Genomic DNA, 15,452 nt, shown 5'->3' with positions numbered 1-15,452 from the left:
TGGAATTTCAGTTTTATCTTGCACAAGATCATTTTATTTGGGGAAGAAAGGAGAGTGACAGAGTTGATATATGAGTGTCTGTTGTTTGTCCATGTGTAATTGTTGAATTACACCTTCTTCCAATTTTATTTATTTTCAGATTTAACTCTGTGTTTAATTCATTTGAGTTTCACACCAGCTTTAGTCAATTACCTTCTGGGAAGTTACTCCTATCTTACACTAGTACAAAAGGCCCTTTATGGTTGCACATTGGTGCACTCCAGGAAAGTAAATCCATGGGAAGTGATACTGTGTTGGCAGTTTGAAGCATGCATAAGATTTGAAAACAAAAGAAAAATCACACACTTCTGATATCTGCACTTGGAAGCTTGTAAAAAAAAGTATCAATTTAAGAGAATTGTGATCTGGCTTAACTATCTATTAACTACTTTTTTCCCTCTAGAGATTTGGGAAACTAGGATGACCTTTTTTTCTCCTCTCCTTTTCTTTTACTTTCTTTCTTTTCTTTTTTTAAAAAATAGGCTACAGTTTCACATGGCTTGCAAAAGAAACCTCTCTCCCGTTTTGTTTCCCACACCAATTGATTTATCATTTTGCTTGCAAGCAGACTTAGAATGTTAGGGCAGGAACACACTCACTTTTTTCTCGTAACTTTTTTGTTGCAGACCGAAACCAGTTGACTTGAATAAATTTTTCTGTGCACTGAATGAAGCCAGCAACGTGGAAAAATCTTGCCGTTCAGGGCTGTCTCAATGTACATTTCAGCCACACAGTAAGCTGCATTTGTAGGCAGTGGACTGCTAAATACAACCATTTTTTCGCAGTAGAGAGTTAGACAGGTGATTAGCATAATTAGCACAGAGTAGGCTATACATATGGTAATGCTAAGTGTGTAAATGCCAGCTGCGGTGTAAAATTTATGTCAGGGGTCGGCAGGGCTGTGCGAAAGTATTGTGTTACAGCTGCAGGTCAAAGCTTCCATTGCTTGGCTCCTTTTTCTTGTTGGTGAATGTGCTAAACAGAGGAGAAAGACAGGCAGAAATATAACAGATAAGGCTTTGATTGAACGGCCTAGCTCAGTGCAACTGATGGTTGTGCTTAAAAATATGTGCACACGCACACAATCTCTGCCCCCCCCCCTTTCAAATAAGTTAATAATTTGGATGTGTTGTGTGTAGTGGGGGAGAGCAAAGGTAATGTCATAACTGTAAATTTAAACATAGCTTAATGTTTGGCTTCCTTTTCTTGCCCTTACATTCCAGCCATCACATTCTCTCTTTAAAAGAAGTCTGTGGTAGTTATTGCACTTAAGGGGCTTGGAATTAAATGGTCTTGACGGTGACAGCGTTATATGCAATAAAAGCTCAACAGTGCAACAATCTTCAAGCTCCATGACTGCTTTTTAGAAGAGGTGCCAAAAAGTTCCTCTGTGATTTTGTGTGCCAGTTGTTATATTTATTCCCCAGGTTCCTCCCACCTCCTAAATGACTAAATTCTTTCTAAATTAAAAATGACTAATGCAGGTTTTGGTACACTTAAAAAAACTGAAGCAAAACCGTGCAGATTGTGTGCATATCAAAAACGGCCAGGGAGAAAACCTGTAAATCTCTTTTGTTGCTGTCGACTGTTTCATTCACATATTTCAGATTTGCAACTTTCTTCTTTGTGCCTCGTTTTTGTGTAGTTGGCTATAAGGAGTGGTGGTGTTGACAGAATATAGTTCACACCACACTGACCTTGTGATGAAACTTCCTCACAGCCACAGGGAGTCCTTATGAATCGGCCCCTAATCCAGCTAATCCTGATCGCAACAAAATCATGAAAGTGGCTCCCAGTGATGTGTGTTTCCCTGCACAGATGCAGAGGGAAGGAACGGTGCTGAAAATAAATCAGTCCAGTGTGATGTTCCATGCAGGCTGGGGGATCCTGTGTGTGAAGCTAGAGATTTCCATTGTGTTCTGCCCCATGCGGCCTCCCGAGGAAAGCCAATGAAAAGGGGACTTGGCTGTATAATGGTGAGAAGAGTGCTTAGAGCTAAGAGGTGATGTCAGCTCCACAGAAGCTGAGAGAAGGGAGCTGGGGTTAATGTTATGCAACACACTGAATGCTCTGGCACAGTGTGTGAGAGTGCTTACTCTTTGTGTGTGTGTGTGTGAAAGAGAGAGAGAGAGTTTGAGAGAGAGAAAGATTCTATTGGTTGCAGGTAAGACGGTTGGCTTCATAAACTTTCCTCTAACAAATTCCAGTGTTGTTTCCACTTCTTTGTTGTTAGACAGAAATGTTAGACAGAGCAATATAATAAGTCAAGTCTGAAGGGATTGTCTCATTGGTAGGCTTTTGCAGTATAACTAATACTACTTCAGAAGTTAAAACTCCATCTGATTTTAACATTTCTTTTTTTTTAAAAAAAAAATCACAAAACAGAAGTCACTACCTGCATCTTTTCTGTGTGATGAGTTGGTAAAGTGTGAACAACAAACCCCCGGCTTCATCCTGGGAGCCACTGACCAAGAAGAAACCTCCTGATAGAAGGGCCTGTGGCAAGCTGCAGGTTTGGGGGTGGGGGTGGGGAGGGGTGTGTGAATGGGGCACAGGGGCTGCTGACCTGACCTGATTGTGTCCAACAGTGAGTGCAGTTCTGCTTCAAAGCCACTGAAAGGGAAGCTGCTTAGGCAACAACAGATGGTACAGCAAGCAGCTGGTAGGGAATACATGAAAGAAGCTGTACCTTGTTCCATGCTATGTTCATTCCTTTTAATTTCCCTACATGTTAAGCTTTCTAAGATTTGGAAAACTCTTTTAGATATACCTATCTCCCCATGCATTTTAAAATACTTGGATACTGTCTCAGTCTGTGCAATACATAAGGTTAAAATATTCCACAACTCAGGGAAGAATTATACATTTGGAAGTTTAACTTTTGTAGATTTCATTATTCACTGATTTGATTACCATAATATGTTTATTGTAGTAATATTTAGGTCCTCCAGTGCAACTTTGTGGTCAACTGTAGCTGGGGTTTGACTATAGAATTGCATTGGAGGATCCAGAGGTTTCTAGAAAGAACACTTTTCAAGGCATGATGGGGCCTCCAATGCGATTTTGTGATCAATTTCCAGCATCCCCCTGTCAGATCTGCAAGTGCTTAGAAAGTGTTCTGTCAAAAAATAGAGAGAGGGAAAACACTAATTAGAAATAATACAGATGTTATAAATGTGATGTTATCTCTTGTTCTAGGCACTTAACATGTACTTTTGTGTTGGCCCTGTGCACCTAGCATGAGCAAATGTGGAGGGCCAGCTATACACATTCACAGAAATGCCATTGAAAAATTACATGAGAAGTTGGAGACAGGGAGAAATTTATTTATTTTTTATTTAATATCATATCTAAAGTATTGCATAAATAAGTATAAAACTTATAAAAATAGAAGGAGCACAAGCAGCTAAATATTTTTAACCAAAAAATGGGTAACAACTACCACATTGTCTATAGCTTTAAACAATTCTTCCTCTGTGGATGAGGTAGGGCATTGTGGGAAAGCCTACAGATGCGGAGTTGTCTTTTCGGTTCCACAGTTGCACAAGATGGAGGATTCTTCTAGGTAGTGCCATTTTGCCAGGTCATCTTTTGATCTTCCCACTCCATTTCTGAGTCTGTTCAAGGACTTCCAAGTTGCCCATTCTTGGTTTGCCCCTGGAGGCAGACCCTCATGGGGGGGGGGGGCATCCATTTGGGATTTCCTGGTTTAGCTGCCCAGAGGGATACTCTTGCTGTTGCTGGAGGAATGTTAAGAAGAGTGGTGGTTCTCATGAAGCTTTTCCTTGATTTGGGTCTACTGGGAGGAGGTTGATAGCCATGCAGTGGATGGCTTTCAGTGTTCAACCTTATTTCCAGCAACTTCCTGTCACACATGGTGTGTGTGTGTGGGGAGGGGGGGGGGGCACCAGCTAGTCTTCTTGGTAGAGTTAATAACAAAATAATACTGAGCCTCAAAGTATTTGGACTTGGATTTCTTTCTCAAGGTATTATGTATATGCAAGTATTCCATTTTTAAAAAAAACAATCCAAAATATTGAACACTTCTGGTCTGAAGCATTTCAGATAAGAGATACACAACATGTATGTCTTTAAAATATCTCTTTAATATAGAGATGCAGACGAAAACCTTTGTCACAGTTCCCACCTGACTGGGAAGGGGAATGCCCTCTGCTGGCATTAAAATCCATAATGAATAGTAGTAGTAGTAGTAGTAACAAAACTTTATTTCTATATTACTCTCTCTCCCCATGGGGACTCAGGGAGGTTAACTGAACGACAGCATGTAGGCCCTGTAACTAGCATTATTAGTTTTCTTCTGTATAATTTTTAAACATCTTTTGCCTCTTAAAAAAGTCAGGAGAGCTTTGAAAGCTAGTATCATGTTTTTTTGGTTTTTTTGGGGGGGTTTTTTGCATTTTGGTTGTCTAATAAATGTATCACTGTTTTGTGGATTTGGGATCTTGCTGTATTTAGTTACATAATTAAGGGCCTTTCCACATAGCCACATAACCCAGAATATTAAGGCAGATAATCTACAATATCTGCTTTGAACTGGATTATCTGAGTCCACACTGCCACATAATTCAGTTCCATGTGGATTTTATACAGCTGTGTGAAAGAGCAACAGCAAAAATAGTAACAATTAACTTTTACATGCAAAAATGAAGCCGGCGAAGATTTACAGCTCTTCTCAGAATTTTTTCCTACAGCTTTTTGTATTAATCTGCAAGAGGCCTAAAAGCGCAATATTGGAAAACATGTCCTGCTGACCCCTGAAGGCAAATATTTTGGTTTATAATGTTACCCACCTTTGGAAACCTACCCTGTGTGCACCTAGATATTTGCACCTGCAAATATCCAAAAGGAGTCTGGGGTGACAGGGGGTTAATGCAGCTAAGTACAAAATAGTGTTCAAATGTTGCTGGAAGCTAAATGCATCTGTCCAGATACTGTACGTGTGTCTTCAGACATTTTATTTTACTGCAAATCTAGTGATACAGTGAGAGCCAGTATAATATGTACAAAATAAATACTTCTGTTTCCTAAGAAAATAAGTTACCAAGCAATATAAATTTGTCTTATAAATTTGTCTTGAAAGGTGGAAAAATGCCATTGTAAAAAGAGAAACGAACTCTCCGTTGAATCACTCAAGAGGCAGTGTTGATCTGGCAATTTCGAAGGGAAAATATAAAACTAAAATTATTGCATCTTTTAACTGTTCTGCAGTTCAGGATTTCTGTTGTCATTGATGACAAAATGAAACTTAGTTTTATTAAGGGTGCTTCCCAGTTCTGGTATTGCAGACCATTTTAATGCATTGGTAAGATACAGAGTGTGGCTGCAGGGCTTTGTAATGGGATACAGAGCCTTTCACCTCTAGGTCATGAGTTCAAATATGCCTCAGGTTAGAAATGGCTAAAAGCTGTTGCCACCTGGCAGCTGTTCAGGGGTCTGGGAAACAATACAATGGCCTTAACGCAAGCTTTTGTGGGCAGGTGCCCTTATTATAGTTAGTAGCCTTTGTGTTTGTTTCAGAGTAGAGGTGTGCTGTTTAGATTCTTTTCGCAATAGACACGTGTCACTGGCTCTTTAGTGGTAAAAAGTAGATATTTTTTAACTTACAGCTTCAATAACAGGTTGTTATAGAAGGTTGTTTTTCACTGTCAGTTACTCAAATATTTTGGGATAACATGGAGGACTTGATCTTAGTACCCTATTCAGCAGTCTTATGCCCTAAGTAATGTACTTTGCTGAGAGTGCCTTGGACTGCGAGAAGATCCAACCAGTCCATCCTCCAGGAAATAAAGCCCGACTGGAGGGAAGGATATTAGAGACAAAGTTGAAGTACTTTGGCCACATCATGAGGAGACAGGAAAGCCTAGAGAAGACAATTATGCTGGGGAAAGTGGAAGGCAAAAGGAAGAGGGGCCGACCAAGGGCAAGATGGATGGATGGCATCCTTGAAGCGACTGGACTGACCTTGAAGGAGCTGGGGGTGGTGACGGCCGACAGGGAGCTCTGGCATGGACTGGTCCATGAGGTCACGAAGAGTCGGAGACGACTGAACGAATGAACAACAACAATGTACTTTCTGCCTAGTTGACATGTAGATTAGGACTAGTCTTGTCATCAGAAAGAGTAAGGGAGTTGCCATTGTGAAATTAAACTGCATTATGAAGCAAATTGTTGGTTGTTTAATTTATTATTGTATTTTTATTCAGTGGGAAGGGGAAGATGCTTCTGGGACTTCTACCTCAAGACTGACAGCCAATAGATTCTGGTGCACTCAAGAGACCTTTGGGAGATATTCTAGCTGGTGTGATGAGTTCTTCTATTGTTTGATATTGAGAATACTAAGAAAATGACCAGGGCGTTTGATATGACAGGAACTCCTCTTTAGAAGAAATTGGCCAGCTCCCTGGCATGGACTTGAAGAGTAGATTTCTATAAATGAAGGAAAGCTCCTACTGTAAATAAAGGAAAACTCCAGATAAGTCAATTCAAAATACTAGTATGAGCCTTGCAGTTGCATTATACATGGTGCTACGTTGGTAGACCATTTAGAAGCTTCAGCTTAAGGACAGAATGGCAATGGGAATTGTATCTGGTTTCAGACACTATTGATACCTTAAGCCATTCCTTCATTTTGGCCACTGACTTCTCATTTATTTCTGAACATAATTCAAATACTGGTGGAATATAGTACTCCACAAAGTCAGGACCTGAAAAATATGGATATACATGCATCAGTACATGTGAGAAGAAGGTTTTTTGGGTGCACATATTCAATCAGATGAAGACTAAAGAATTATGAAACTTGCAGTGCAAAACCCACTGGAGTAGTAGTTCCCAAGCTGTGGGTTCCCAGGTGTTTTGGCCTACAACTCCCAGAAATCTCAGCCAGTTTACCAGCTGTTAGGATTTCTGGAAGTTGAAGGCCAAAACATCTGAGGACCCACAAGTTGAGAACCAGTGCGCTAGAGTCACAATTGCCCACCCCTACTTAAAAGAATCAGCTGAAGTCCCTCTTTGTGGTATTTTCCATCTGAAGAAGGGTGGTTGCTTACACTTCTCCAAAAAGAGGTTTAAAAGGACACTGCTATGGATAAAATGTGTTGGCTTATATTTATAAAAACAACATCAGAAATGATCTATATGATTTAAGCAGATATTCAGAGCATCTCACCCAGGTGAGAAAGACTAATCAGGTGAATTGTATGCCCGTTGAGTCTAGGTACTAATAATAGTGATCTGCTGTCCTGAATGCCCATGTTCTTCCTCTTTATATTTAATTTGGACTTCTTTTGTAAAAGAAGGCTCTTCTGACATGCCTTCAAACACAAAATAGTTTTCTGTTATAAAGGACATGTGGCCATGCAATTTGAAATATGGAGGTTGCAGAAAAGTTTTTTTCAGTGGTGGTCATCTCTGTGGAATGTTTTTTAATGGCCAGTGATGGCAGTAGGGCTTGGCAGGTTGTTTCCAACTCCAGTTGAATACTTATGAGGCCATAGTTATGCACCCAATAGCAAACAACCCTTTATTAGTCCTAATTCTAAGTCTTGTCTTTAATATTTATTTGTTAAAATGTAATTTTAGTGATGTCATGCCTAATTTGTTGTAATGTTTCACTATTGCTTGATGTTGATGTTTAATATGTTTTACTTTGAGTTATGCTTGTTTATGTTTCTGATTGCAGTTTACGGCATTGAATGTTTACCACTGTTTGTTATGAACCGTGCTGAGTCCCCATGGGGAGATAGGGCGGGATATAAATAATGTTGTTGTTGTTGTTGTTGTTGTTGTTATAACTGGAGTTGATGTCTTGGGTGACTGAAATCCAATAATTTATAGATGAGGTGTCCGCTCATTTTGGTGGGGACCCTGAAACATATTAAAAATATATTTTCCAAATTTTTAGCCAAAGATTGCTGCTTTCAGTTTTCCTGGAGTGCTTTTAACAGTGGGTTCTGTTATTAGTACCAGCTATTAATGGTTATTTGTGTTTGCTGATAGTTATGTGTTTCCTTTAAAACTGCATGGCTACCTTAAAGTTCCAGTAGGGGCAAAGGGTGTACATACTGAAATAATATAACCAGTGTTTGGTGTCTCCCAAAGCTTTAACTGGTTTATTGATGAGAGAGACCACTTCTGTTAATGCAAGGTAGCTTCCAAATGTTACTTGTTTTGCAAATCTCTGTCAGAAATGACTGAGTTGCAGTGGCCCGAAATAGAGCTACAGAATAAAGCAGTAGTGATATTGTGACCTGATCAGTTTAGATGCAGAAATTAGATGAGCCTCCAGCCTGTAATCCAGTTATGTCTATTAACGTTAAACTGATTTTTCTTGATCTGTTACAGAGTTAAGTGGATTATAAGGATTTGCATAAAAAGCCAGAAGATAGCCAAAATGTCTTGTTCCATTATTTATAAGTGTATATATGTACACTAGTTATTTTCCCATCATATCATTATCTAATTCAATGTTTAGAACTGCATTGCTGTTGTTGAGAATAATGAGTCATTTCTATGCCAGTAGTATTCCACAATATGCTGTACAATATTTTGAAAAATGAATGCACTTTTGCCATTGTTTTCTATCCCAGGGGAGTGTGAAGAAGGCGAGGGGAGTGGGGAGAAAGGAAAAGTAAACCATAATAATTTTGGTATCCATATCCAATAGGATTTTTTGCAGTTGTTTTTGTTTGAGGAATATTGTTTGGAATATCTGTGTGCATGGTATCCTTTTTGTGGTCAAAATACAGTTTGACTCACCAGGACTCTGTCCCCCTTTGCTGCAGTTCCACTATGGACATACATACTTTATCAACATTACTTGAGAACAAACCATGCTATGACAAATATTTTGCTTAAGAGTGGAGAAAGGCCCTTAGTGATTCTCAGCAGAATTATATGAATTTGGACTGTGAATCAAATATAGATGATCTTCTGTTTCAATCTGCCTACATATTAAGATTATCCTTATAGACCATAAATATCCCTCCACTCTGAAGCATGGTGGGTACTTTGGTCCTTGAGGCATTAGAATTCAAAGATATGCCTGTGTTAGTCTGGAATATCAGTCAACAAGGGACATGGTACTATCTCTGAGACCAATTGAGTGAAAGAAATTTAGCATAAGCTTTTGTATCTACACTGTAGAATTAATTCAGTTTGACACCACTTTAACCGCCAAAGCTCAATGCTGTGAAATCATGGCAGTTGTAGTTTTAGAAAGTCTTTTGCTTTCTCTGCCAAAGTGTGCCGGTGTGTCAGCAAACTACAACTTGTTAGCACTGAGCCATGGCAGTTAAAGTTGTGTCAAACTGCATAACTCTACACTGTAGATACATACTTTTTCTACTGAAGAAGTTTAAGTATATGTCTATACCAAGCAGGTTAGCTCCCCTCCTTCAACATGTGCAAACCCCATGAGACATCAGAAATGTCCACGATGACCAAGAGCTCAGATGGAGCTCTGTGGCCAACTAGAAGTTGCAGTGGTGACATATGCATAATTCATCTTTTCCATGTCCTATTCAGTGCAAGGCGACAGGAACAGTGTCCATTTGGATAATGGATCAGTCTAAATCAGACCAAGCCTGCTGTCCAGGCTGCCACGAAGTCCTAGAATATGCCTGGAGTTCCAGCAAACTCTGGAATATCCACTGACTTGGCCAAAAGTGGGTAAAAATTGGAGTATTGTGGGAAAATTTAACAATATTCATCTGCAAGCGTTGTGTTTCGTGGGGACAGCCAGTGATCCATTTGTGATGGGTATGGGGTTTTCGGCCAGAGTGGGCAAACTGTCAGTCTACAAAACCTTATGCTAAAATTTCTTTCACTTAGTCTCAGAGGTGCTCTTCATTCCTTTTGCACCTGAGACATTAGGGCCAATGGATCCTTATGCTTTCAGGACTTAAAACAAGAATAAAAAGAACATTATCACATGGCTCTCCCTTTGCTGCTGCTTAAAAAACTATTTTAGATATCCTGAACATTTTACTCAAGGGTGTTTTATATCCTTTATACAGTATTCAGATATCTTATTTCTGAATCTGATTTTTGAAACATTAAATGGATTCCCTCGAAAACCAACTATAGTATGTAAATTCCTTTAAGTATTTAGTACTAAACTATGCTTAGTTCATTAATCAAATTCACATTTTTAAATCATTTTATTCACATCTGTTTATCTGTAGATTTTCATGTATGGTTTTATGGTTGAAAAGGAGAAGAGACTCGCTTTTCTTGCCTGCTGTGATGTAATGCTGATTAGCTAAATTTGCCTTGTTAAGTGAGATTAATATAGTTTGACAGCACCTTGAGTAAGAAGCAATAATTTCTGTTGATACTAAACAGTTGGCCACTTTCAGTAGAGAAGAGGAATGTTGTCTTTTGTCTTGAACAAGATTTGACCTCTAGTGTTTAATTCCAGTGAATCAAAAAATAAAATAATATATGAATTATGAATGTTAGAATCTAACATTTGAACTATTAATTGGAATAACAAGATACAATTGTGTTTATGCAAGATGAACTGAAAGCTTTATTTTAAAAGTGTAAGAGTATAAGATGCTCTCTGGTGAAGGTAAACACAACATGTGGAGATTGATTTTAAAATTAATATTGGATACCTGTTACCCAGCTTTTAAAACTGATTCCATACATTCTTCTTATTAATAAGTGAAAAGTGTACACAGATGTATGGAAACATACATGTTCCGTTCTTTATAAATATGATTACTGGCTTTATTTTATTTTTATTTTTTTACCCACTAGTACATTCCAGTGGAGTATGATTTGAGAGGATAGCAAAAAACGATTGGAAATAATGCTATCTGATTTATTATGCTTGTTTTCAGTATTCTGTTCAAACACATTCAAAATTTTAAATATACATTATTTTATTAGAATTTTTGAAAACATAAAAAGAACAACAGATACTTCTATATTTATCAGAAAATTATTACACTGTTGAAAAGAATACTATTTTCAGGTCACATACCTAAAAGAGTTGTACCTGAAATACCTTAAATCAGCACCTGAACTTACTTTTGTTGTACTTTCAGCTTCACTCACTTTTTTTCATGTCAGGAGTGACTTGAGAAACTGCAAGTCGCTTCTGGTGTGAGAGAATTGGCCATCTGTAAGGATGTTGCCCGGGGAACATCCTGTGGGAGGCTTCTCTCATGTCCATGCATGAGAAGCTGAAGCTGACAGATGGGAGCTCACCCTGCTCCCCGGATTCGAACCACCAAGCTTTTGGTCAGCAGTCCTACTGGCACAAGGGTTTATCCCATTGCACCATTGGGGGCTCCTCGGCTTCACTCACTAACACCCAGCGTTTCATTATAGCTTGAAAAAAATATTCAGGCAACTTATTGAACATTTTGTTTCACTATAAGTCTGTAGGTACAGACAACAAATGACATTTGTTATATTTGACTGAGAAGGAAGAGATTTTGAGAAACATCAGTGTGTTTGCTTGTTAGTCTGTTCTTCAGAACATTCGGAATTGTCAACCCCTACCTCCTCAGAAGAATAACCACTCTCATCAGCTTTCACCTGTTTTTGGGTTTAGGCATGATGAAGCTGAGTCTACCTCTTCCTCCCTTCTTCCATGTTCAGGTAGTAGAAGTTGGACCAGAAGGAAAACCTTTCCATCTGCCTCTGGGAGTAGGCATGATGGAACTGTTGCTTGCCTCTTTTTTGGTATGCACTGTAAGTTGATATATTTAGTGGAAGCAGTGGTCTGTGACCTTGCATGAGTGATACGAAAGTGACAATTATATGAAGTAGAATATCTGTGTGGGATGTATAAACATAGTCCTTGCCATATCCGAAGGGCCAAGGGGAGAGGGCACCTGAATGCCAGGAACATACAATATCTGTGTAGAGGCATTTACTCAGACAGATAATCCCAATTTATAAGACAGCAGTAGTTCAACATACTTATGTGGATTACTGGGAGATGTGTATATGCATGAGCATGAATATGCCAAGTGCATCATACAGGCCAAACTGATGTCAGCTAAAATACTAAATCATGTGTTTGAGTCCGTCACATGCTGTTACTTATGTTTGAATAGCAGATAGTGGGAACGCTATTGCATTTGAGAACTTAAAGGTACTGTTTAGGAGGAACTTCACTTCTGTATTATAGTTCTTGTAATCATGAATCAGTTGACATTTTCAGATGTTAAAAATGCCCTTAGCTTTGGTGATTGGTGTCCTGTCAATTTGTAGAGGGCTGTGGGAGAGAAAAGGGTAACATTGAAACTGCCTCAGTTCATTGGTTTTGATGAAAGAAACCATTGAGTATTTACAGTAAGCTGAGAGGGGGGTTTGGAGGGAGAGAGGGAGACGTATATGGTTGTAATACCATAATATATGGCACAGTTCAAGTGTCTAAAGGATGCTTTGACAACTATAATGTGCTCTCTACCCTAAACTGTTGGCTTACCTCCAAAGTGCATTTCAGCTCAGGCATAGGAGGATTGTTGGTTTGTTCAAATTTCCTTTTGCTCTGGTTGCATCTCCTCATGCTGCATCATAAACCATTTGAGGGGGGAGGTTCCCTCTTTCTCAGGAGTAGATGGGAGGAAGAATGGGAAGAAAGGAAACTCTGATGTATGTTTTGGATGTCATGCATGGTTCTTTAGAAATATGCCATTGTGATTTTCCTTGGACCATTTTTGTTTTGTTTTCCTTCACCAACAGTATTGTCTGGTCAGAGATCATGCCCGTTGAGTTAGTAGTACACTCAAGTAAATATCTATTGAATGGCAGCTCAGGGGAATATATTTTAGTGTACTTTAGACAAGGGATTGGGAACATGAAGCCTTCTAGGTATTGTAGGACTGCAGCTCCCAACATCCTTCACCATAGCTCATGTTGACTAGGATTGATGGGGTTTGTAGTCCAATATCATTCAGAGGACCACACATTCCTCAACCCTCCTTTAAACTTGATGATATACTGGATTTTTGTGTCGTTAGTGTGTGTCTTAACCTCCAACTTACCTTGGAATCCAAATTCTGGTACATTGGAATTCAGTGGAGCAACTCAAGACTCTTGGAGTTGATTTCTTAAATGTAGCCGACTCAACCTGCACCGTTATGTGACCCTAGCTTAACAGTATTTTTATATTTTAACTAGCAGCAGCAAGACGTACTAATGCTCATTTACTCTTTCCCTCCTACCTCCTTTTTATGGAAGATAAACATTTCCCCTTCTGCCATTGCCAAATTATTTAGGAGAAGAGTGTAAATTGAAGCCATTTATCTTGAAATGTGCCATTGCAGCAGACTGTTTATACAAGTGTAAGAAATTGTAACAGAGAAATATTTGGTCTGGTCTGAAAGGAAAAGGTTTCTTTTCTTTCTTTCTTTTTAATAAACTTTCTACATGTGGAAATTTGGGTATGATACTGAAAGAACACGTGTCTGGCAAGAATCAACTTAAGACACATCTCTATTTGTGGAATTGGAACAATGATTCTCAAAAGAGAGAGAAAACGTATATTGCTTTGCTGCTGCAGTGTAAATGAAATTTGTTCTTTTAAAACTGCTTGAAGCTCTTAACTGGCTACAGAACATTCCATGCATATGGGAAAGTTTATTGGTGGCCTGTGAGATCTTAGAATGTGAATCCAGAGTAAGTTATTGTTGGCTGATCCCAGGTTGTAAATATTTGTCTGTCAGTTGGTGGACGAGTGAGTCGGGAGTTAAGTTACACGCGCCAGAAGATTGGAGAAGAGGCCATGTTTAATCCCCAACTCATGATTCAGACGCCACAAGAAGACTTCGCCAATGTACTAACAACAGAAGCACTGCGACAGCACCTTGATTCTGCACTTCAGGCCAGCAGGGTACATGTCTATATGTACAACAGGTAAGATGGGAAACTAAAGGCTCTATCTCTCTTCCTACCCCAAACTAAGACCCACTTCATACTCTAGAAAAAGTGCTGACAGTGACAGATGTGAGAGGGTCAGACTTCAACTAAGTATCTTTTCATAAGGCAGAGGTACAGGTTGCATTTGTGCATCTCCTTTCCAATATTTGTAGCCTGATCAGTGGATCAGGCTACAAAACCAGTTTTCCTTAATATGCATGGCGAAGGAAACAAGAGGGAAGCCAATATCAATTCCACCCCTATCTAATTCTCTACAACACAGGCACCCCTTTCTTCAAGCCTCCTAAGCATGTTTGCTGGCCACTGGTAAAAAATGATTAGAACTCATAAAAGTTCATTTTTATCACAACTCCCAGGATCCTATCACATCCCCAGTCAAAATGTCAAGTGACTGAGGGATCTTGGAGTTGCAGTGCAAAAAAAAAAAAAAAAAGTAACTTCTCCAGGCTCTGAAGATGATAGATACCATAGTTTAGGGTTAGATTTAACCCAAGCATTTTTTAGCATCAGCTTTACAATGTCTCAGGTCCAAAACAAGTATGCATGCCTATATGATATGCTTACAGTATCCTTCAGACTTAAAAGAAAACAGAACTCTCCCTTACATTATAAAATCTTTTTAAAGCTTGTGCTTTGCACAACGCAAGAAAATATATAATATACATTCTACCTGCCACACAGCTATCAAAGTAATAAGACCTTTGCCAGCTGGCAGCCCCTGATGGTGCAATGGGTTAAACATTTATGCTGGCAGGACTGAAGACTGACAGGTTGGAGGTTTGAATTCAGGGAGAGCGTGGATGAGCTCCCTCTGTCAGCTCCAGTTCCCCGTGCAGGGACATCAGAGAAGCCTCCCACAAAGATAGTAAAACATCAAAACAGCCGGGTGTCCCCTGGGCAGCATCCTTGCAGACGCCAATTCTCTCACACCAGAAGCAGCTTGCAGTTTCTCAAGTCACTCCTGACATTAAAAAAAAAAAACCCAGCTGACAAGATAGTGGCAGAGTTCTAATAATTTTCTCAAGAATTCATAATTTAATTCAGAATTCACAATTTGTGGTCATCAATAAATGAAAACTATTGATGCAATTGGCTTTATGGTTCTAATGAGTTGAGGTGTTAAATGAAGTTGAAGAGTAGAGCCTAAAATTCAAGCTGAACATTAGAGGCAGAAGGTCATCAGATCCAGTTACTTGTTACCACCATAATTCTTGGTAATGTTAACCTTTCGAAGGTTAACTAATATAATTCAAATTATAGTATGCTGCAAAACTGACAAAGCAGAAGTGACTACAAAATGCATTGTGGCAAAAACAGTGCCTAGAAGATAATCCAAGACAAGTGAAAAACTTCTTGACAAATGGCTATGCCCTTCACTGTAGAGAATCTCTACATTCATGCACATGGTGAACTGATGTTCTCTACAGTTTCTGCCTGATTCAAGTCCTGTTTACAAAGATAAATTCTTTGTAACAAACCAAAACAGCCCC

The 15,452-nt window shown here is 39.1% G+C and overlaps 1 protein-coding gene across 3 annotated transcripts in view; it reads left to right on the top strand.

Annotated features, from left to right (window-relative positions):
* Positions 1–15,452, top strand: part of PTCH1 (patched 1) — a 120,773-nt gene that overhangs the window by 49,014 nt on the left and 56,307 nt on the right. For all 3 annotated transcript variants that reach the window (XM_060762069.2, XM_060762068.2, XM_067464457.1), the window contains exon 3: positions 13,749–13,938. In XM_060762069.2, coding sequence (XP_060618052.2) covers positions 13,749–13,938 — 190 coding nt within the window. The remainder of the gene's footprint in view (positions 1–13,748; positions 13,939–15,452) is intronic.

This window comes from Anolis sagrei, chromosome 2, assembly GCF_037176765.1.
Source record: "Anolis sagrei isolate rAnoSag1 chromosome 2, rAnoSag1.mat, whole genome shotgun sequence".
NCBI lineage: Eukaryota > Metazoa > Chordata > Lepidosauria > Squamata > Dactyloidae > Anolis > Anolis sagrei.
Note: the sequence above shows the minus strand (reverse complement) of the source record. Positions and strands in the feature narration are given on the sequence as shown.